At 44.1% G+C, this 24,404-nt stretch overlaps 1 protein-coding gene across 6 annotated transcripts in view; it reads left to right on the top strand.

Moving 5' to 3' along the window:
* The window catches only part of LOC122389344 (histone-lysine N-methyltransferase PRDM9-like), a 75,390-nt gene that overhangs the window by 3,775 nt on the left and 47,211 nt on the right, over positions 1-24,404 (top strand). For 5 of the 6 annotated variants that reach the window (XM_043381266.1, XM_043381260.1, XM_043381261.1 and 2 more), the window contains exons 7-10: positions 3,041-3,134; positions 3,300-3,412; positions 3,613-3,755; positions 3,942-4,075. In XM_043381266.1, coding sequence (XP_043237201.1) covers positions 3,041-3,134; positions 3,300-3,412; positions 3,613-3,755; positions 3,942-4,075 — 484 coding nt within the window. Of the gene's footprint in view, positions 1-3,040; positions 3,135-3,299; positions 3,413-3,612; positions 3,756-3,941; positions 4,076-4,370; positions 5,202-24,404 lie in introns of those variants that run through there. The other variant, XM_043381265.1, reaches the window with a different exon arrangement.

The following is a 24,404-nucleotide window of genomic DNA, read 5'->3' as shown; positions in this document are numbered from 1 at the left end:
CCCCGACAACATGCACCCTCGTGTTTTGCACGAACTTGCTGACTAACTTGCGACACCCATCACATCTCTGTTCTGTAAAAGTATTGAAACTGGAGAAGTTCCACGGCAGTGGAAGGTGGCCACCGTCACGCCAATCTTTAACCCTCGCCCCGTTGGGGGGGGCATTTTGGCCCCCCCCTGTGGTTTTTCCTGAATAGGAAGAAAACGGCGGCGCGCAGCGCCGCCAAATTCTCAGTACCTTTCCGGGCATCAATTTGACACCTTCACACCAAATTTCAAGTCTTAGGTCACCTTAGGTCAGGAGTTATTGAGGTCAAACTGAGGTCATGTTCGAGCAAAAATGAGCAAAAAACATGCAATCTTGAAACGCTCACCAAATCTACAGTTATCAAGCAATTTCAAAGTTCTTTATATGGTCTAATAGACAAAAAGCGGCGCTACAAAACTGCTATCTCGGATTTTCAAAATTTTGGGTTTTTTACCCAAAAAATTTCAAAAAATTGATTTTTTTAGAAAAACTAAAAAAAAAAATCCAAAATTTTTCCGAATTTCGAAAAAACCGGCATACATGTGATAGTCCCTGCGCTCTTCTATATACATACCAAATTTCAGATCGATATCTCGTTTTTTGGCCAAGTTATAGCGAAAAAACTTCAAAAATGATGACGTCAAATTTTTGAACTCAATTTTTAGCGATTCTAGACCTCGTACGGCAAAACAAAGACCACCATTGAACTCCCCGTGACGAGCTGCATCGATTCGATACCCATTTTATGCAAAAATATCAACTTTGAAATTTGACCTTATTTGACCTGACCTTGACCTGACCTTGACCTGACCTTGACCTGACCTTGACCAAAACGTGACCTAAGCTGGCCCCAAAGGCTGCCTGACCCACATAATCGCATTTGTCATGTAAAATGGACCATAAAACATGTATCACACGACACTTTCATATTGTGACCCCCCAGTGACCTGACCTCAGTGACCTGACCTGGTATCAGTGACCTCAACTAGCAGAATATGTGTTTGAAGAACATTTCCCCATCGATGATTTTCAATGAAATGCATTTTACTCGATTTTACAACGCATTTCTTGAAATGTTTGTAAACGGTGAAAATTGGACCTTTGACCTGACCTGTGACGTCATCGGTTTGACCTAGGTCAATAAAATTGGGTCACAAGGTAGTTCTCTGATAGGGCTATCCAACACCGTTTGCCGCTTGTCGCTACGTTGCGTGGTTCTCGAGATCTTAGGGGGGGGGGGGCAAAATGGCCCCCCCCAACGGGGCGCGTTGCTCGGCAGAGCCCAACGGGGCGCGGGTTAAAAAAGGCGACAAAAGTGATCCCGCGAACTACCGACCAGTGTCACTGACATCAATATTATGCAAGATTCTGGAGAGGATCATATGCGAGGACATCATCGCTCATCTGAAGACAAACAATCTTATCGCTCGCCAACAACATGGTTTCATCACAGGGAAATCTACAGTCACAAACCTACTGGAAGCTCTTGATATTTGGACGGAAGCGCTAAGCCACAGCTTACCAGTGGATGTTGTGTTTCTGGACTATGCCAAAGCGTTCGACACTGTGCCCCATGAACGGCTTCTAGCCCAGGTCCAGGCTCTAGGGGTGAATGCAAAGACTCATCAGTGGATAAGGAGTTTTCTAACAGGCAGGCGGCAAAGAGTGAACGTCAATGGATCACTCTCAGACTGGGAGTTTGTAACAAGTGGAGTGCCGCAAGGCTCAGTGCTCGGGCCTCTCTTGTTTTCCATGTTTGTCTGTGATGTTCCCGATCTATTAAATTGTCATATCTCTATGTTTGCGGACGATACCAAGGTCTACCAAGTCATCAACGAGCGCGATGGTGAACTTCACAATCTGCAAGAGGACATCAACTCTTTGCAAGATTGGGCAAAAACAATGCAGATGATCTTTCATCCACTCAAGTGCAAGGTCATGCATCTAGGACCAACAAATCCTGGAAGTGAGTATACCATGACAACTATGGGTGGAGGCAAACATACCCTTGAAGCAGTCTGTGAGGAAAAGGACCTGGGAGTCACTATAGACATGAAGCTATCCTTCTCAAAACATGTCACTAACCAGATTAACAAGGCCAATAGAATTCTTGGTGCAATCAAGCATACCTTTGCAAACATTGACAGCGACATTTTCAAAGCCTTGTACAAAAGCATTGTCAGGCCCCACCTCGAGTATGCAACTGTTATATGGAGTCCCAAGTTCAAAAAGGACAAAGATGCACTCGAACAGGTGCAGCGGCGGGCAACAAGGCTGGTGAACGGACTGTCTCACCTTTCATATTCAGATCGCCTCAGGAGCCTTAATTTACCTACTCTGGAATTCCGACGGAAACGGTCGGACATCATCGAGACCTTCAAAATTTTGAAAGGCTTCGACAAGGTGGACTTCCAAAGAGAGTGCCCGTGTTGTCACAACAGCATGTTCAAGAACTCTCTCAGCCGTGTCACCCGAGGTCACGATCAAAAACTTCAAGTTCAGCATCAATTGGGACCCAGAAAAGCCTTCTTTGCGGCACGAGTAACTCAGACATGGAACAAGCTGTCAACCCACACCATCGATGCTCCAAATGTCGATGTGTTCAAGTACAGACTGGGGAAGGAATGGAAGGACCACCCTGAAAAGTTCAACTACAAGTTCTCATACTAATGATCATCGTGGCCATCAATGTATGGCCTCACCTAGCATGGCAGCCTACTCGTCTTCGTCAGAAGAAGAGGAGGCATCTCTTGAGTAAAGGGTCTGATTACTCGAAACGGTACCTAATGACCTTTACTTAAGGTAAATACTTAAGGTAAATAGTTTTATTATTGCTTTGCTACTGTCTTGTTAGCAGGTAATACTGTCATGGGTACGTGGTCAAGAACAGGTTCATGATCTATATCCACAAAACATACCCGTCTGATTTACAAACAGGCGTAAGAGTTAAGATATCCTCAATGCGTGGATTGTATTGTCGACATTGTGCCCCACATGCGCTGAACATTCCAGGCACGACCCGGTATCGGAGATGTCGACAGGGACGTCAAGACTCTCCCGCCTTCTCTCAGCTCTGGTCAGTCGACAAATCCAGCGTCTGGCACCGGTAAGTTAATGAGGCAAGACAGATGGCGATACGTAACAACTGCTGCTGGACGTTTGATGCATCATTTGGTGATGGTTGCTTGTATTGTATAATTTCATGTCCCATGCATCAGTACATGTTGTGTCCATTTAGTTGAGGTGAAGGCTTGTATTTATTTGATTCCAGGAGTTTTGGCGGAGAAGGACATACCTGCGCGCCAAAGACTCGGTCCTTACGAGGGCACCTTGACCACCGAGCAGGGTCAGGCCCGAAGTCGAACAACCGGGTACAGATGGCAGGTCAGTTCAGTTGTTTTGTTTTGCAGGTAAAAAACTCAAATTTTCACTATAGACATACTTCAACGATAAAAGCTATTAAAAAAAAAATTAAGACCAATGATAGCAACATATAAATTTTATAATGTTTTCATTGCACATGCCATATTTTTACTTTGTTCTTTGAATTGATGAACTATGTTTTTTTTTTTTTGGTACCACAGATCAAGAAGGGTAAGCGCGTGCATCACTCGGTGAATGCCGAAGACCCGAGCTGCAGCAACTGGCTCAGAAGGGTCAACTGTGCCCGCTCGGAGGAAGAACAAAACCTAGTGGCCTTCCAGTACCGGGGCCAGGTATACTTCAGGTGCGTTGTAGTCTTGGAATCCACGGATCTATTCTTCCTAACTGCGTTACGTATTTTATGCGCGGTTCGTCCTGTGGCCCATATTTTTCTTTAATGGATTCGTCGAAGTTATTAATGACTGTGTAAGTGTTGTGACTACACTAATCAAGCTTTCATCAATAATGCTATATTTATCTCCCTATGCAGGACGTCAAAGCCCGTTCCGCGGGGCTCTGAGCTGCTGGTGTACTACGGAGACGACTCGGCCCGGGAACTGACCGTCCACTCGGAGACGTCTGAGGAGTCTGTGACTTCCTCTCCGGCCGGACCTTCATCTTCAGGTCAGTTCATCGTTTGCGGCTCCGAGGGTTATGGTGTCCATCGAAGTGACGCTGTTAATGCCATTTACCCTTCTGCCGACAGTAGACTGTGCTCTTGTCCGGTTCGTTGAGAAGTTCTGCTACTTTGATGTATGCAGGCATGACGTTTATTTACCAAATTACATGGGCTCGGTTCGTAACTTGAACTGGTATTTCGGCTTGCGACCTAACCGGGTTAGGTCGTTCTATTGCGACCTGCTTTAGCATGGAACGTTTTTTTTTTAAATGGCCTTTTTTCTTTCTGTGTATTCTTCAGGCATCAGTGGCTCGGTCCAATGTCCCCAATACGGCTTCAGATGTTTGGGAAAACATTGTCTGGACGGACACGTGAAGAGAAGTCGCGACCATATGGGCAGGAACGGCAGATTGAAGTGCGAGTGGTGTCAATACTTGACAGTGTAAAATTTTTCCGGTATTAGCCTGGAAAATCACAGTTAATGACATCTGCTAATTTTTCATCCTGGCTCATAATTTTCATCTTTCAACACAAATGCACCAAATCCGTATTCAAATCGGTTAAAATGTCCCAAAATAATGTTATAAGGTTAAAAACTGCACCTTTTTTTATAAATTTAGCTCGAATGTTTGAATGGACGGATTGACAGAGCCGAAGCCTACGCTAAGCAGAGCTTGTTGCGTAGACCCCGACCCCTACCGTCCGATCGCGCAATTCCGGGTAACGGGAGAATTTAGATGTCAAAGTTAAACGTGCCCTTCAAAGCCGGACACGGCCTGTCCCACTCAACTGACTTCAACTGGCTGCGGCTGCTCCCACCAACCGCAGACCATCCCCGTCAGGAGTTTCAAATATCGAGCGCCGGAGCGACTCGAACCCGGGCTCTCACTACCGGGAGTCCAGCGCTCTACCAACTGAGTTATGGGACAGGCTGAAAACCACAAAAAACATACATGATAAATTATACGCACCTTCCTTTCCAATCAGCAATGATAGTAATGACACATGGAAATATCTCAGCACAGTGTATGTATCATGCGCTTCGTGATTGCCTCGATTAAAAAAGAAACAGAACAATAAAAAGGTGTAGGTAAGTGCAGATAAATACACTCGATAATACAATATTATCAATCAAATAATGTTTAAAAATTAAAATTAAATTAATTTATTGCTTTTGTATAAATATTCCCTGAAGAATTGCATTAAACTAGTTCTACAACTGAATGATGAAATTAGGATGAAAAAGCATTAAAAAGGCCAGTCTGAGGATGAAATTTTCCAGGTAACCGCGGGGATCTCTCACGCCTTCATGAAGTTTCCAAATCATCTGCTGTTTGGATTAGCATGTTAAATGGATCGTTCTCCATGTTTGCTGAAGATATAATCGAAAAATATTGAATATTAGGGAAATTATAGCTGTTTTCTTACAGAGTGTCCGAGGATGAAAAATTCTTCGATTTTTAGTCACCAGTCGAGAATGCTTGTAGGGAGTCTAGTCAATATTTGTATGACTGTAATGCATTTTTTAGAAGATAAGACACTGGACTTCGTTATAAGATACATACAAACTCTTAGATTGCTGTTGATATAAAAATATTGCCTTTCGAAAATGAACAAAAATTTCATCCTCGGACTGGTGTCCAGGCTGCAACATGGACGCAAGCTATCTCATGATTTGATGAAAGATATAGCAAATACTAATACTAAATACTCGTATGTGACAGCCTCGATCATTTTTGAACTGTGTGGTGCAAGTTTCTTCCGATTTGATGCCATGCAGGCTGGGTAATGTCTCGAGGGAAATTGCACCTCTTACGGTGTCCTGGGCCGGGTTCGGTTTAATGCAACGCAATTATTTAGTAGCCGCATTTGCTGGCGCCAGCGTGACAAACTACGGCGCAAACAACGCGTCGCGTGCCTTCCGTTTTCAGAGAGGGTAATGATCAGGATATATATAAGCAACGTAATGATAATGCGTCGCTGGGTAGCTCTCTGAAACCTGGTAGGTATTTTTATTTTCAGAATTATTTTAATTTTACATTGTGAAGAATTTTTTCACCTTCAACTCGAGCACTATCCTCTCTGATCAGAGAAGATGGTGCTGATTGTTGCCCATAACTTGTGAATAATGACCATAGGTCCATACTGATACGATGAAATTTTAGCCCATTTGCTTATATTTTCAACGGAAAATGGTTGCCGCCATGTACGTTTTTTATAACGATGTTTTTATGCCATCCATCATTGTGAGCTGGATAATGGTTCACACCATTTACACCGTGACGTAATTCACGTTGTCATTCTTTTCATCATAGCACCCGTTAGTGTAAAAATCATCATTGCATGTTAAGATCGGTCAATTTTTTCATCACTGACTGGTAAAAAACAAAACTTTTTTCATCTGCACAGGTAACGGTGAAGTAAAAATTTTACACTGATACTCGACCGACAGGTCCGACTGTATGAAAGACCACCGCAGAACTCACACAGGGGAACGGCCATACGGCTGCTCCATCTGCAAGTCACGGTTCTCTAGGCGGTCAAACCTCATCAAACACATGCGGACCCACACGGGAGAGCGGCCATACGGCTGCTCTATCTGTACGGCACGGTTCTCTGTTCGAGCAAGCCTAAACAACCACATGCGGATTCACACTAGGGAGCGGCCATACGGCTGCTCCATCTGCACGGTACGGTTCGCTGAACGGGGACACCTCAAGGCACACATGCGGACCCACACTGGTGAGCGGCCGTACGGCTGCTCCATCTGCAAGGCACGGTTTACTCAAGGGGCAAATCTCACCTCACACATGCGTACCCATACGGGGGAGCGGCCGTACGGCTGCTCACACTGCCAGGCCCGGTTCACTAACCGGTCACACCTTAACCCTATTAGTGGCAGGGGGGGGTTGTTTTTATCCACCCCTCAGGTTTTTCGGCAATATCTCCGAAACCGCTGAAGCTACGATGCTGAAATTTTCTGACTTTTCCTAAAACTAAATTGGGCACATTCCCTGAAAATTTCAAGTTCATAACTTTACCAGGGGCGGCTCCAGAGCACTGGGAATTGGGGGGTCCTATTCGTGAAGCGAGTCATTTGGGCGAAGATCACGATGCTGCACCAGTTTTACGAACAGTGAATAAAAGGTATCATGTGATAACTTATACAGTTATTGTGCATCCTATTTTGACACCTTTTTGCTATAATAGGCGGATCCAGGCGTCCAAAAAGGGGGGTTATGTTTTACCTCCCAACATAGGTGCCCTGACACCGCCTATGCATTACCAATACAATTTTAGTCGTTCTCTCATAAGAAAATTATAACATAACAAGACCATTACCACCCTTTTTAGAAACAGTACCAACAAAAACCTTATTTACTATACTTTTTGTGTACCCCCAATCTCAATGATCTGTATCCGCCTATGATTTTTGAAAATGCATATTTTTAGGATCCATGTGAATTCCTGGTTCATTCTCTATCGATCGGCAAAAGTTGCGTTAAGATTGATTCAGAAACCTGGCCGTGATAAACAGTCTAAAATGTATCTGCAATTTGCCCGTTTTTACCCCCCCTCTACCCCCCCTATTGACATTTTTTAATTTTTATTTTTTAGAAATGTAGATCACGTTGAGCGAAATCGAATGCCAGTTGAATTTTGAAAATCGGCCCGTTAGATCTCGAGATATCAAGGGGGGGTCGTAAACAGCCCCCCCTGCCACTAATAGGGGGTAGCCAGGAGCCTGCCACTAATAGGGTTAACGAACACATGCGGACCCACACGGGGGAGCGGCTGCACGGCTGCTACATCTGCAAGGCACGGTTCACTAACCGGTCACACCTTAGCGAACACATGCGGACTCACACTGGGGAGCGGCCATACGGCTGCTCACACTGCCAGGCCCGGTTCGCTAACCGGTCACACCTCACCGGACACATGCGCATCCACACTGGGGAGAGGCCGTACGGCTGCTCCATCTGCCCCGCACGGTTCACTGCTCGATCAAGTCTTATCAAACACATGCGCACCCACACGGGGGAGAGGCCGTACGGCTGCTCACACTGCCAGGCTCGGTTTGATCAACGGGCAAAGCTTATCAGACACATGCGGACCCACGCGAAGAGCGGCCGCACGGCTGCCATTACTGTCTAACGGTTCAGCAGTTTGACGCAAAAACTCGATTTTAACTGGTACACAGTTTTGCTAATTACACAGGTTTGACTGATGCGGTAAATGGCTTGATTGGCGAAATGCAATGCTGAAATATGCCGACAAGTGCACGACCGGCTGCCGTCATACGTTTGATATATTAGTGTTATACATCTTTTTACGCCCAATTTAGGGCGGCAGTGCGCACATTTCAGTAATAGTGCGGGCGATTCCGACAGTATGCCATAGTCTGGGCGATTTGTCGCAATCGGTTGCACTATTACTGAGCTGCGTGCACTATGTCTATATTTAGCCGTAAAAAGGTGTAGCTGTGGTTCTCGTTTGTGAGCTTCTTGGCTACCCGTGTGAGTGTCACATCTTGTTTCTTTATGTCAACACACGGTGATTCAGTAGTTGTGTTCTAAACTATGCGCCTCCACATAGGAGTTCACCCGCGTCCCACTGCACAGTGGGGATTTTTCCGATCTAGCGCCTATTAATTCAAAAAAATATTTTTTGGATTTTGGTTTATTTTTTGTGTCAGTAGGGCTAAGAAATGTCTGAATTTTTCATATATGGCATTGTTTTATCTGTATGTCCACAGCAAAACTAGGAAAAATGCGCCCAAAGTTCACACTCATGCGTGATTACTCAATGGGCTCAGCAAGGCCCGAAAGTATAGCTCAATTTCATTGTCCTGTCCTGTTGGTTTTAATCTTGCGAGGTCTTAAAGTTGCATATCGTCTGAAAGGCACCTTTATTAGGAATGGAATGGCAAACAGAAAGTATGCCACAGCCTTACTAAGGTCACAAAAATGCCCTTTACAAAAAACCTTACAGACACCATATTCAAGGAATGGTATTCTAAATAAATGTAAGAAATCAACAATGTTCTCCACACTTTTCCACTCCGAAATATATCCTATCGAATTCGCCACTTTCTTCTGCACAAGACAACGCCTAGTTTGGCTGCCGAAACTTGCCTGAACACGGAATATTCACATTAGAGTATCTTAACACCCCACTCGAGGAGCGCTAGGGCAAACAGCACGATATAGGTATGTTCCGGACATAGGCGAATAATTTTACTTCGTGATTTATATGATGCATATTTTCTGAGACACATTCAGTAGGAATAGGATGACAAGCGTAAATTATACATACCGTAACCTTATTAACCATCGCACTTGTGGGGAGGGGGAGGGGGAAGGGGTCGGATAAAACCCCATGGTTTTCCGCAAATTACTCGCGCAAAAAGCGGCCGATCGCGCCGAAACTTTCGGTACCCTCGAGATCATCAATTTTACATCTAACCTAAAAATTTCATGACTCTGACCCAACTGACCTTTGACCTGTGGCATATTTCTCGAGACCATGTTTGGCCGGAATCGCGATTCGGCGTATGCCAGCTCACATTATCCGCGGTTTCCAGTCTTTTTGTGGTTTTAAACGTTCAAATATGTGAAATGATGTTGGTGCCATGCATAATGGTGGGTGTCAAGGTCACGTGAAGGTCAAGTCAAGGTCATTGACCTTTTGATGACCTTGGTTCACTTTTTCGAGTTTTACTTGTTTTAGAGTAGTTTTTGGTGCTGATTTCGATTTTAGCAGCCATTTGAATATCTACGAAGTAGTTCTAGTGCCTTCGTTCCATGTTACGAAGCTATCAGTAGTAGGTGACACTTCTATGGATGGCCGGCAGGACGCCTACTAATTGATCTAACCTGACCTGACCCGACCTGGCCTAAATGCATAAAGACATCGTCTGTGATCAAAACTAACATGAAATTCGTGATCAGCACCCCAAAATACACCGTAACACCCTAACTTTGCGAAGTTTCAAGAGGTCTCGATTTCCCAACTTTAGTTGGGTCATTAAACTGACTTGGAAAGTCAGCTTATGACCTTGGACTTTGAAATTGGATATATTCGGCCTAATTTCGCCATAGGCAGCACGCTTGACTTTTCCGCGAAGCTCTAGCTTGATCAGGGGCCAAACGGCTGAGCGGGGGGTCCAATTGAACCCCCTATACTATGTTGATTATGCACATTTACAGGTAAAATTATCACCAGGACACACCAGCCAACATCTGTGTACAATCTGGCTACAATTCTACCTATGGTTTGCCCTCTACGAATAAATACGTGCTAGATCTGAAAAATCCCCACTGTGCACTGGGGTCTGTGTATAACACGCCCTACTGGGGGGGGGGCTATTCATAGCCCCCCCCTCCTAACTCCGAAACTACTGGGCCGATCGTCAAAATTCAAACGGCGGTTGATAGCCCCGGAAAAACTGTCGTGCGAAACCTAATTTCATTGACCTCGAGGTCACCGATGACGTCACAGGTCAGGTCAAAGTAAAAATTATTAGCATTATGGCTTCTTCACATTTTGGGCTCTGGCCGCCGTCTAAAGGCCTGGCTACACTATGCGTTTTCTGCGTGCGTTTTTTGCGTGTTTGCGTGTTTTGCGTGATATCGTGCTAGTAAAAAACGATATTACGTGTTTGTAATGTTTTTTTCATATTCAATTTTAACTAATATAAGAATTGCATTACCTTTTATACATAACTTAAGTAAAAGTTTTATTAAATATAGCTTTCTTCTAGAACGATATTACGCAAATCACGCAAACACGCAAAAAACGGACGCAGAAAACGCATAGTGTAGCCAGGCCTTTACAAGTCAGATCAGGCTCATTTTTGGTTTCCACACTCGTGAACAGATGCTCTAGATACCTTGAGGGTACCAAACTTGTACTTTGATTTTCAGGTCAGGGTCAGGTCATCACAGGTCACGAAAATATTATATCATGCGTCAGTCACGTGACACATGTTTTATGGTCCATTTAGGTCATAGATTTCGAATTTGATGTCGTCTGTGTCATTCGAGGTCATTTTGAGTCGAATTTAGCTTAGGTCAGGTCACTTTCAGGTCAAAAAAGGTCAAATTTTGAAGTTAAAATTTTTCAACAAAAAGGTGTCTATTGGATGCAGTTTGAGCTCAGGAACACGATGGTGCCATTTATATTGGTGTACGATGTCAAATACGTACTGAAAAATTGATTTGAAAAATTAATAATTGTGAATTTTTTGCAATAATGCGTATAACTTGGCCATTTTTGAAGATATTAAGCTAAAACTTGCCAGAGTTAGTCATAAGCATGCGTTCTGTCACCTATATTCCGGTTTTTTCGAAAAGTCCAAAACTTTTTGAAAAAAATATAAAAATATAAATTTTGAATATTATTTTATAAAATTTTCGAAATTTTCAAAATTTTGAAAATCCGAGATAGCAGTTTGATAGCACGGTCAATTCTGAGTCCTTTCATGCAAAGAAATTGGATCTAGCTGAAAAACTGAGCTCTTGGGAGCGATTGCCGTGGTTCAATGTTTTGCGTCGAAATCGGACGAACATGACGTCACTCTGACGTCATTTCTGGCCGACCTATAGTAGCTACGAAGTTCAAATTTTGACACAAGGTGTCAAATGGATGCAGCCGAAGTTACTGAAAGTTTGGCGTCGATTCGTCAAGCGGTTTGGAAGTTATTGCAGAAAAACGGGAGGGGGCCATAAATAGCCCCCCCCCCCAGTGGGGCGCGGGTTAAGGAGTGTCGCTGTTTCGTAGTGTCGTAGCGCTGTGATTTGTGAATAATGCCCAGTAACGTTGAGGGACAATACATTCTTCGTGACCACCACTCATTCCTTTATTCATGGCATTTCTGCGCGGCCTTTGTCGACAAGGCAGGGGTGTCGTTTTCCGAAAATGATTGGTAGTGCCCAAAGGCGGCGGCTGGCCATATATGACGGGGCTTACAAGGTAGGGTACCCCCAAATCTGCCTTTCTCATCGGATTTCGGCCACTTATTTTTCGCCCTGGTCATTGACAAGACTAACCGAAATCTAAAAAAAAAAAACTTTGGAAATCTGGGTCCACACCGGACGCCATGCACAAAACGTGCAGTTATATAGGCAATAGTGTCGGAGGAATGCACGCCATTCTGAAAGAGGCCCACATCGACTTAAAAGGACGGCTGTGCTGAAAGGGGACAGGAACAGCTTTGAGGGCCCAAGCCGACTAAAAAAGACGGCTGCGGGGCCAGGAACGGTTTTGAAGACGCACGCCAATTGAAGGGTTCGACAACTAACGAGGACTGGAAACACCACGATAGTTAGAAAGACCTGCTTGCCAAAATAAAAGGATGACAGTACGAGGGGCGTTCAGAAAGCTACGGGCTCGACCATGAAGGAGCAGAGAGATACAGCATCGACTCATTAGACCAAAAAGTTCATTTATTCAAATAAACACCGTTAAGACAAACACATTTCGCGCAGCGCTTCGCGAGAGCCCTCAAGGCCTCCATAACCAAGTGGGTTTTGGACCCATCCTGCACGTCCAAGACGGCTGATTTCGTCTCCCTGCTGTAAGCGAGGCTGCCGCTGCTAATTTTCTTATGTTGGGGAAGAGGTGGCAACCACTAACCAGAGTGTGCAAGGTTCGGAGAGAAAAAAAGGGTGCGACAACAACTCGAAGCTCATCGCTTCACTGTTCGTCATCCCGCCCATGTACGCAGGTGCGTGGTCGCGGATCAGGTGCGCACTTTACGTCAGCTTCCCTATAGCCTCTCCTCGATGTTTATCGAATGGACGCACATCATCAATTGTGTGCCCCTGTTTTAAAAAGTGGACGAGCGGAGAGGGGTCGCATCGACCCCTCCCCCCTGCCAGGCCGTGTTATGAAAAATGCCCAGGGCGAGGGTTAACGCTTGGTGCCTTTTCTGCACTAACTACTATGAAACGAATCACTGCTCTCTTCTGGGCGTCGCCCATCCTATCCGAAATGGCGAACTATGCTACGAATAGAAGCCCGAATCAATCACAGAAGAGACTTAATTAATGGCCACTTACTTAATTTGCGTAAGTGGACATCCCAATAACACACAGTGGCGGATCCAGGGGGGGGGGCAAAATGGGCATTTGCCCCCCCTAAACGGCATAATTTTAACATTACGCCTATGGACGATGCATGGAAAGAATCGATAAATTGTTATGGTTTGCCCCCCCCCCCCCCCCAAACCTCTGAGCTGGATCCGCCTCTGATAACACATCATTTAAAGGGACCCTCCCACCTTCAGAAAAGTTAATGAATTGGCATAAAAGTGATGTCACTCGGTTCAGAAAGATCAAAAACGAATATCTACCCAATTTCATCGAAAAATATTCACCGGTTTTCAAGATATTAGACTTTTACTTTTGTTTACTTTTTGGGATCTCCGCTGTTCCTAGCGACTTTATTTGAAAGTGCGGCATTTTTTGCGCGCAAAGCAGCATATACCACCGCGTGCTACAAAACGTTTTAGTCAAACATTTAACGGACGTTCGAAAGCCTGATGACGTCATCAGATTCCCGTAATGGTTAAGAGATAGGGACCACGCTGGTCCCACCCTGCAAGTAAAGGGAAGAAATTTCTTGAACACCATAAAGCTGCGGGGGTTGCGACCAGGATAAATGGTGGTTTCTGAGCCTGGCCGCAAACTTGGCTATCTCAACTCAAAACTAATGTTAAGGTGGGAGGGTCCCTTTAACACACCGCCTTGCAGGCCAAAATTCCAACTCCTTCATTGTTCGGCCGGAAACTTTTTGAACGCCCCTCGTAGTTACGAGCTTCAGTTTTCGGGGTCTGATGCGGTAATGACCTGGCGTTGAACCCTGGGGAATCAGGCTGCATCACCCACTCAAATCAATATACCTATGGCCTAATCTGGAGCACCGCGGCACCTTCCGAAGTCGGTGTAGGGCCTCTAACGGCTGGTGTGGAGACGGATCGGGGTCTATTAGGGGCGGTCGCGTGGTATGCGGGACTCAGAGGCAGTTATGGACCTCTATAACCAATTGCGTTTTCGAGCCTCTTAAAATCCATTAAGGACCGGAGTCCTAGACACGTGAAACCTCATTGTCAGCTACATGCACCTACTGTGGCTAGAACCTTATTTATGTACTTGCATATGTGCTTATTTAATATTTGCTTATCTGTTTATTTTGATTTTTTATCAACTGATAAGTGACAAAAGATTGGTAGGGCTCAGCGAACATTGGTAGGGCCCAAATAAACATTGGTAAGGCTCGGGCCCTACCAGGCCTATACAAAACGACGCCCCTGACTATTGTGAAACTTGGTAGGTAGGTAGGTAGGTAGGTACCACATAACTTGAAATTACTTGACGTAATGACATGATGCGGAAAGTGAAAATGATACCTAGGTATTGATGGAAATTCATGGACTTAGGTACGCTACAAGAAGATTGAATTGGTCAGCCAATTCAAATTCAATCTACTTGTGGAGTACCTAAGTCTATAGATTTTCATCAATAGTTACCACTTACCATTGAAGTTACTTGCTATCATGTTGATTTTATACATAAGAACCTCATTCATTTTATTTGTATGACATGTTTGAATGCAATTTTCTCAATAAGTGAAGAAAAATGTTGGTAGTGCTCAACAACACATTGGTAGTGCTCAGCTGAACATTGGTAGTGCTCGGGCACTCCCAGGCCTATACAAAACGACGCCCCTGCGACAAGGCGAAGGCCGAAAGGAGATCGGCGTGGCATGTAAAGCTTACAATACCAGTATAACGCCTTTTGGGGCGACTAACGGAGCGAGCGAGAGGGTGGGCCTTGCACGTGCGAAATTGTGAGGAGGTACCTCCAACTGACTTGTGCACAGCACCCTACTAACCGGTCTCTAGCGATGTGCCAAATTTGAGGACAATCGGCCCAGCCGTTCTCGAGATCTGGAAGCGGCACTCTGCACGTGCGCACGTGCAAAATGGGTCCCAACTGACTTTTGCACGGCACCCTACTAACCGGTCCGTAACTGCGTACCAAATTTGAGCGCAATCGGTCCAGCCGTTCTCGAGATCTGGAGTCGACCCCTGCACGTGCGCACGTACAGCAGCACCCCAACTCTGGCACATCGATATGCATTGCCTAGCTGGTGCATACCCGGCCCCCGGTCAATGGCATTGGCAGCTTCAGCTCTGGTGACGTAAGCAGAGCGTGAAGGTTTTTTTATTTTCCCTTCACTAGTGCTAAACCTATGGGAGAAACCGATTTCGAGGGCAAAACTTAAAGTCGATTTATGAACTTATTAGTCGAGATACGTAAAAACCTAGTGTACCACACGACTGCCTGATCTTTCTTCTATCGATACCCGTATCCACTTTGGCGATGGTACATACATAAAACGCTGAAATATGGCGATAAGCGGGAAGATGTCATCCTAAACGGTATCATTCAATTACATCTTGATGGTTGCTTTCTCGAATGCTCGGAACGTACCGAGTAGTGATGAACCTGACCTCTGATTCAAGCCGGATCTTGCAATACCAGCAGCTTTTTCAGGTCAGGTCAGGTCACTGACCTTTGACGTCATAAGTGAACCTCTGCACGGTCCTCAGATACCGCAAGTTCGCAACGCCCTCTGTGTCAGAGCAGATTTCACAGGGAGATGAAACTTGCAGGACCTAGTATCCTCCAGAAGTCTCACAACGTGTATATCTCGCTTTTTTATTCAAGGTCACATGAGGTCAGGCCGGTCATATGACCTCACCATTATAAGCCGATGGGGAAAATTATAAACAGCTATTTTGGAGCCCAGAACGATCTCAGACTAGCTGTAACACACGCAACCGTGATTATTTCATGCACTCTTAACAAGGTTCGATGCTTCATTTTTGCACCAAGAGCTTGCGCGACGTCATTGATGACGTCACTAGTGTCATCAGTTTTTCGACAATAACTTCTGATCAAATTGAGCTAGCGAGTCGGGAAAGTCACCAATAGACTCGGGAAGACCTGCCAAATTGTATGATATGTGACATGACCTCCTTCGACCAAGTTCGTGCCCTTGGGATCTCTGACCTCACCGTGACCCGAGGTCAACACCCGAAGTTGGCCTCACCCACATAAAAAAGAATACCATTCGACGCGCCTGAGCAGGGCGAATACGATGCTGTCAAAATCGCGGCCCTGCAATCATTTTTTGCGAAGTTATTCGCCAAAACCGAACCCGTACCTTGGGCCACTTGACCTGACCTCAGAGGTCACCGGATGACCTGAGAGAGACCTTAAAATCCGGCGAGGGTTAAGCGGGTTCCACTGTGCACAAACAGCTAAGGGCTGTGCAGTGTGCATTTAGTATGGTCATGAGAGAATCCTGTTTGATTTGGGCTCATAATACAATGCATGATCTCTTCTTGTTCATAAGTTTAATTGATTTTCTGCTTCCCAAAAACAAACAATAAATGCTCTTCTCCATATTCCCCTTCACTCAACAACTTTTGATCACTTTTCCCTAAAGGCCTAAGGTAATGCATTGGTAAAAACACAAATGGATGGCTCATCTCAATAGTCAATACTTCTGTCTCCATCAGCCTTTGATCATGGTGGCAATGCAATGTGATGATGACAGCATTCCATTTAACACCACTGAAACACAACTTAGCTCAAAAACACTCATAAATTTATTTATCTCCATTTGTGCAAAATTACTTAACTTATCACATTCTTTGACTATTGCTTCAGAAAGACATATCAGGCCATAAGATTGTGTGAAACAAGAAGATTATCAGGCAATAGAGTTGATATATGTGTAGATGAAGTCCAGGACTTTAGTTTGGTAGGTTGTAGGAGTTAGGTTGTAGGTTTTAGGCTGGTGGGTTCGTAGGTAGTATATTGGTATGTTGAAAGCTTTGAGTTAGAAGGTAAGGTTATAGGTTAGATGTTCAAACTCTTCACTGGACTTCATCTTCACATTTACCACAGAGTTGACACTTGACAAGCTGTGCCAGCCAATCTAGCAACTAAGCATTCCGCACTAGCACGCACATAGGCTGGAAATGTGCACAATCACACGAAAAAAGGCTGCAAGCTTGGGAACTCTGCACTTATATGGAAACTACAGCAATATTCAATGATGTCTCATTTGCCTTCTGAAAATTTCTTAGATAGCATTGCATGAACAGTGCCAGCACATACCACAGCACAGCCGTTCGGCATGGCATTTACCACATCAAGGCACGCATTGTGCACTGATCCACACAAAATTCACACCACAATTATTCTGCACTGCATACATCTTGCTGAACTGCCATTCTTAGCAATATAATGTTGCAGCCGCAGGCATTGTAAGCATCAGAAGAGAGCCTGATGTTCTGGAGATTAACGGAGCAGTTTGAACATGCTTGCAAATCTGATGTTATTCATAGGTCTAAGCCTGACTTCGAGGAAATTTGAAGAATAATTTGAAACCAGTTGCAATACTGTTATTCCAGCCGTTTCAGTTTCACTTTTCAGCGAGGTTGGGCAGGGCCATAACAAGGCCTTCTTCACTTCAAATGATAACTTCCATTGCAAATCAGAGGCAGAACTGAATACCACAATTATTGAAGAAAATTCTAAAAGTGAAAATCACTGCGACGAAAAAGTACTGACGGCAGGAGACGCGATTTCAATAATAGAAATAACATATCACCCAAAGCTACCTAGTTATACTGTCTGTATTTTGTTTACCTCGGCCGCCGAAAACACGTGTTTTTTCCGACCGACTGCATTCGCCGACTCGCGGCCCCAGATGACGTAATCAACAAATAATTGGCCAATAGAGATAATAAAAATAGTTTTTGAAACAATATAAGAATAAAGAGGTAACACAATATAATTTTGTTATTCAATAATGTCCAAAATTCGTCCTAACGTCCTTAGATGGCGACTTTTTACTCTATGACGGCATCTGTGCCAACAGTTTTCAAGAGGAAGTATAACAGTGGAATAAACCTACCTCTATTTGTAACTTGTTCGCCATTTCTGTCGACATTTGACTGCTACCATATCCCAAACTCTGACTGTACCCGGTGTTCTATATACTCTGTGCATACCTACGTACCAACTTTCAGCGCAATCGGCCAAGTACCTAGTTACCGAGATATTGCAACTATTACAAAACTGACACACCCCTTCGTTTTGCACGTGACACGTGCATAAGGGGTCACCCACATGTATCGGGAATAGTCCAATACTTGGTAGAAGGAATGAAGCTACCCTACAAAAATTACCGCATGTAAATCAGTCAAGTGGTTGCTGAGATATAAGCCTCGCAAAAGCGTCCGCACGGCCGGCCGGCCGGCCGCTCATACTCAGAAATTTCCGTTAATCTAAGGAAAGACTCCGCTCGCTACGCAGACGACTCGGCCCGGGAGCTGACCGTCCACTCGGAGACGTCTGAGGAGTCTGTGACTTCTCTCCGGCCGGACCTTCATCTTCAGGGCCCAGTTTCACCAAGCTCTGTTTGGGGTAGTTTCGGCGAAACTACCCCAAACCAGTTTCACCAAATGGGGTAGGTTCTGATTGGACACTTCCAAACTACCCCATGGGGCAGTTCTTATTTTACCCCAAATTTGCCATGCAAACAGATGCTCACGGTCCGTGAGCAACTGAACAAGCCAATCAATCAGCTGGCTGTCGTCGGTTCTACCCCAAATATCCGACCGAAATTACGGCAGACATTCGTGGGGTAATTTGTGAATATAATACCAATTGTGAGCAAGAATTGACAGTAAAACAATAATCAGAACATCATTTATTGAAGACCAATCACCTGTCAAGTTTCAGTATGCATTATTCATAACATACTTCAAGTTTCATCCAAGTATTATACTGCATGTAGCCTGCGCCACCTATTCTTGTGATCTGCAAGACGAAAACAAGTATTATAGATGTCGCCCATAGCTGAATGCCGGGAATTTTACTTTTTTAGCTATTAAAGGGTTTCCTTCAACAGTGACCTTGAATACCGGATGAGGAAGCCTTGAAATATAAACAATAAAAACGCACATTCTTCACGGTGGTTACATGCTGACGCTGTGCCTTGTTGAAATGATCATAGATTCATAGTACTTCAACTTGTGTGATCTATTCGAATTATCATTTGAGGTACGGGGACCCGCAGTTGCTACTGTACAGCGACCCTGAGTAAATTGTCCCAGCACCCTCACAGGGAACAACGATAAGCTGTCAGAGGGCACGCACAGAAAACCTCAGCTGCTCTTGTACAGGGACCGGCAGTCGATATCAATGTTGTCGGTTGTTACTGGACAGGACAGACGGCTATAGTTGGGGTTCGTGTACAGTAGCAACTGCGGGTCCCCGTACCTACTACCTACATATAATATGCCTTACGGTCAATGTCCAAATATCCAACAAATGTCAAGACGCTAACAACTGAAATCAAGATAAAAATGCCGTACCTAAATCAGCAAGAGGATGTGTCGTGCATACCTAGGTAATTCTCATTAGAAATAAAAAGCATATGGTGCAAGTAATTCGTAATAAGCCGTTGTTGAAAATATCAGGCCAAGTGGATTCGATACTTTCCATATCTGTTTTTCATTTTTGTCTTTGTTGTGCATATCTCAATAAAGTTGCGTTAACCCTCGCCCGTATTGGTGTTTTTCCAGCCGCGAACGTATAAGGGGGGGGGGGGGGGTCCGTTGGACCCTCCCCTTGCCGTTTCGCCCCTGATCGAGCTAGAGCTTCGCGGAAAAAACGAGCGTGTTGCTCGTGACGAGAGGAAGCCGATGATGCCCAATTTTAAGGTCCTAGGTCATTGGTTGACCTTGCAGGTCAGGTCAATGACCCAAAAGTCGGGAAAATCGGGACCTGTTAGAACGTCGTGAAGTGTGGCTGTTATGGGGTTTTTTGGGGTGCTGATCACGAATATCATGTTAGTTTTGATCACAGATGATGTCTTCATGCATTTAGGCCAGGTCGGGTCAGGTCAGGTCAGGTCAACCAGTAAGGGTATTCGTAGTAGGTGGCAACCGCCTCTAACAGCTTCGTAACATGTTACGAAGGCACCAAAACTACTTCGTAAATGTTCATATGGTTGCTAAATTCGAACTCAGCTCCAAAAACTGGTCTAGAAACATGTAAAACTCGAAAAAGTGAACCGAGGTCATCAAAGGTCAATGACCTGACCTGACCGACCTTCAGGTGACCTTGACACCCACCCTAATGCATGGGGGCAACATCATATCACATTTTTGAACGCTTGAAACCACGAAAAGACTGCAAACGCGCGGCTAATGCGAGCCGACATACGCCGAATCGCGATTCCGGCCAAACATGGTCTCGAAAAGTAGGTCACAGGTCAAAGGTCATTTGGGTCAGGGTCATGAAAATTTTAGGGTAGGTGTAAAATTGATGAACGCGAGGGTACTGAAAGTTTCGTCGCGATCGGCCGCTTTTTACGCGAGTTATTTGCGAAAAACCATGGGGGGGGGGTCCGTTCGACCCCCCCCCCCCCCTATACGGGCGAGGGCCGTGCCGTGCATCTGTACCGTATGTATTTTGTAATGCACATTAGAAATAAAAAGCATCTGGTGCAAAAGATTTGTAGTTAAAAGTCGTCAAAAATACCAAGCAATCGATACTAAAACATGCACTAATTTACTAAAATATTCTTATTATAAAACACTTAACATCTAATCTAATTTAACATCTAATGTAATCTAAAACATCTCATCTGAACATCTAATTTACTAAAACACTAATTAATTTTGAAACATTTGATACTATTCGATAATAAAACATGCCTTTTGTTCTGTATCCATCCATCATCCATCATATCCATCCATCAAGATTCGCGGTTGTGCATTGCATTCCTTTCTCAATAAAGTTGTGAATCTTGGAAACTGAGGTGCCATGGTGCCATCGTTACCAAGGTGATTGGTAGACAAATACAAGAAGCCAAATCAAATGTGTTCTTCATTTCACGCCGTCGTGAAATGAAATTCTCGACCAATCAAAACGTTCCGTTGTTTTGCTGATGCTGCTTGCTTAGCAAACATTCACAAGAGATGCCGAAACTACCCCATGGCCCAATCTTATAAAGGTTGTGCTACCAAATGGCGTACTATCATTCCACCCCACTCTATTTACGGCACCCTATTCACGCAATCTTATAAAGAGAATAGTATGGTAATTCTATTCACGCCATTTTGCCCACAGTACAAATCAACGCCAGCAGGAAACACGCAACGTGATTGGTCAATGTCTTGTCGCCGTCGCTATTGGAAATTATGCGTCCTGTTTGCGAACAGCAAAAGTTATGTGTTTTAATTTTTATGGGGCATTTATTTCTTTTAGAGACACACATATGTAAAATGAATAAGTTATTTATGGAAAACGTGATAGCAAACTATGGAAAACACAAACATGCTTGAAGAATTCTCCTGAAAAGTGGATTGCCGACCAAATAAATTTCAGCGAGGGCATTCTCGCGCTCAGAAATTCGAGTGAATAAAGTGTTTCTTCTACTTATCATTTGCTTGATCATTTGCATTTATTTGCTGTTAAGGCATTGCAATAAATTTGTTAAAGAATTATTTAAATAGTCATTTAATTATAGCTCGGCTACTGTTTCAGTAATTTAAGTAATGCCGTTGACAATGAAGCTCCTACAATTTGAGCATCAGGATACGTACATTAACTGGATCAATTCAAGATATAGCTTATTTTCCTTCTTGTCATAAGCTCTTGACATTTTCCTTCTTGAAGATAAACTACTAAAATTCGAAGACTACGTACATGAACTGAATTAGGTCAAGTTACAGCTTATTTTCCTTCTTATTCAAGCATAGGTACCTACCTGTTACCTAACCTAAAGCTAAAAAGCAATTCCTCAAAAGATTGAAGAACCCAGTCTACATATCAAAGCATATCAAGAAAAATACTCGGCTCAGAAGTCAGATCGAGATGCAGGAAGAGAAACAACACATTGATCCTTTACTGTGCCAGACAGAAAGTGAGGCGATACGAATAGTGAGTAGGAATTAACAATTTTTTTGACAAACTAAGGTATATCATCATTAATTTAAATATCATATCCGAAGCCATGAAGTGCCCGTTATTTGTGTCATACGTGAGACGTGAGAATAAGCTAAAGACCCATACCGATTCTATAATGCAGTGGCTGCCGAAAACCTATGATGGTTACTGGTGCTAAAATCCTCTTAAAAATCCCCTTTTAATTTGAAAAATAAATCCATATAACGATGAACACTCGTTTTTATATGTTTTAGTGTGCATTTAGTTCCTGAAAATACATATTTTGAAATTGATCGTTGTCTGTATAATAAGCATCATTATAATAAACTATGAGTTAATATGTGGAGGATGTTTTAATCTTAAAAATATCATAACGTAAAATATTGCATACTTATATCATAAAAACATTGAATTTATCTTAAATGAATTAAACTGTCTGAGAAGCTCGTCAAAGTACGCCACAAATTCTGGCGTGAAATGGACGCCGCTGAAACCGCAAACAGCTGATGATTGTCGGTGTTTTGAGATGTGCACAGCTGCTCACGGTTAAAAGCATGCTAGGGCATCCTCAAAACCGGCGGCTACCAATGCTGTAGGGAGCGTGCCGTGTTTTCGATTTTACAGAGTTTTATAAGATTGCGTACTATATATCCAGCCTTAGAGTGCTGCCATATCCATTTCACGGCGTTTATAAGATTGGGCCCATGAGGGTAGTTTGAGCTGGTGAAACTGGATTTTACCCCATGGGGCAGAATGGAAATCTACCCCATGCCGAAATTACCCCACTTGGTGAAACTGGGCCCAGGTCAGTTCATCGTTTGCGGCTCCGAGAGCTATGGTGTCCATCGAAAGGATCCTGGAGATATTTACTTTCTCTACCAACACTCTTGACTATGCTCTTGTCCGGTCCGTTCATATTTGCTTGTTTTGTTGGGTTCGGCCCTTTCTGTCCGATAAGACCATTTCAGAGCCGGAAGGATGATAGGGATTAGGGGAGGCATTGGTCTGGGCAGGCACCCCAGTGAGTCACCTGGGGTAAACCTCCACCCAGCCCACTGGCACTCACTGCACCCGGCTACGGGCTAGTTCCAGTGGAGCCATTCCCGTATGGGTTAGAGTTGCCCGTCCAGCCCGGAGCAGGGGGTGTGAGGCGTGGAGGAGAATGCTTTGACTGTCCTGAGGATGGAAACGACGAACGGTCGGTCCGTTTAGTTGAAGCTGGTCTAATGTAGGTATGTAGGCTTGATGTATATTTACCAAACTACATGGGTTTGGTCTGTTGAACTGACATTTCGGTTTGCGATCTAATCCTTGCGATTGAAGGTGAGGCGGTATGCCTCTGGTTTTGGTCAATGGTTCCTGAAAGAAACTTAAACATATTGTTCAGTAACATATACTTGAAGATTTAGCCCACGCCGGGTCGGAGGGGTGTTTTGTTCCCCGTCCTGTTTGTTTTTGGCATATATATCAAAAAACGGCTTCGTGGAGAGCTGTTATTTTTAGCACACCACTTCATGCACATTTTCGGCACATGATGAGCTACGATAACCTCGGGGACATAAGGATGGGTCGCGGGTGCCAATTTCCGGTCCTTTGTGTCATGTTTACTTGTAATTCGTTATTTTAAGGTGTTTAAAATGACGTTCGTTTGAAGCAGGTACCTACCTGCCAATTTTCTCCCATTGACTCAAATTGGAAAGATCGCAATATTGAACTTTCCCGTGCATGCAACATTGCAGTTTAAATCGAGAAAGCCAGGCATTAAAATGGCACGTGCATTATACTACACTTTTGAAACATACAAGAAGTCAATGCTGCTTGGTTTCCGAGACATGCAGGAAAATATATCCTTCACCTTTCGGCGTTTTCCTGCACCCCTCTACGTTTTCCTGCACCTCTCAAATATACGACGTCATTATGAGTGACGTCACATCTAAAGTTGAAGAGCATCACTTAGCTCAAATAACTCTTTATAACTCATTTTATCTATCGTCCATTTTATTTGATTGGCTTATGATATACCTACCTACATTGTGTTTGATGCAAGGATTTTATTATTTGTCATGAATAAAGTGAAACGTCACCATATAAAATTTAAACTTTGACGCTATTTCGCAACAAACCATTGCCACGAAAGACTCAACAAGGTTGAAATTGGGGCGTTTTGGTTCCTCCATAACATTTGCAACGCTCCCTATAATGGTACGCATGTATGGGAAATAGCACCCTGCCCTGAGCTGCGAAAATTTAATTGTGTCACCTCGTATTTTAATTGAAAGTACCTCGGGCC

This window comes from Amphibalanus amphitrite, unplaced genomic scaffold (genome assembly GCF_019059575.1).
Source record: "Amphibalanus amphitrite isolate SeventyFive unplaced genomic scaffold, NRLGWU_Aamphi_draft 000355F_arrow, whole genome shotgun sequence".
Classification (NCBI taxonomy): Eukaryota; Metazoa; Arthropoda; class Thecostraca; order Balanomorpha; family Balanidae; genus Amphibalanus; species Amphibalanus amphitrite.
Note: the sequence above shows the minus strand (reverse complement) of the source record. Positions and strands in the feature narration are given on the sequence as shown.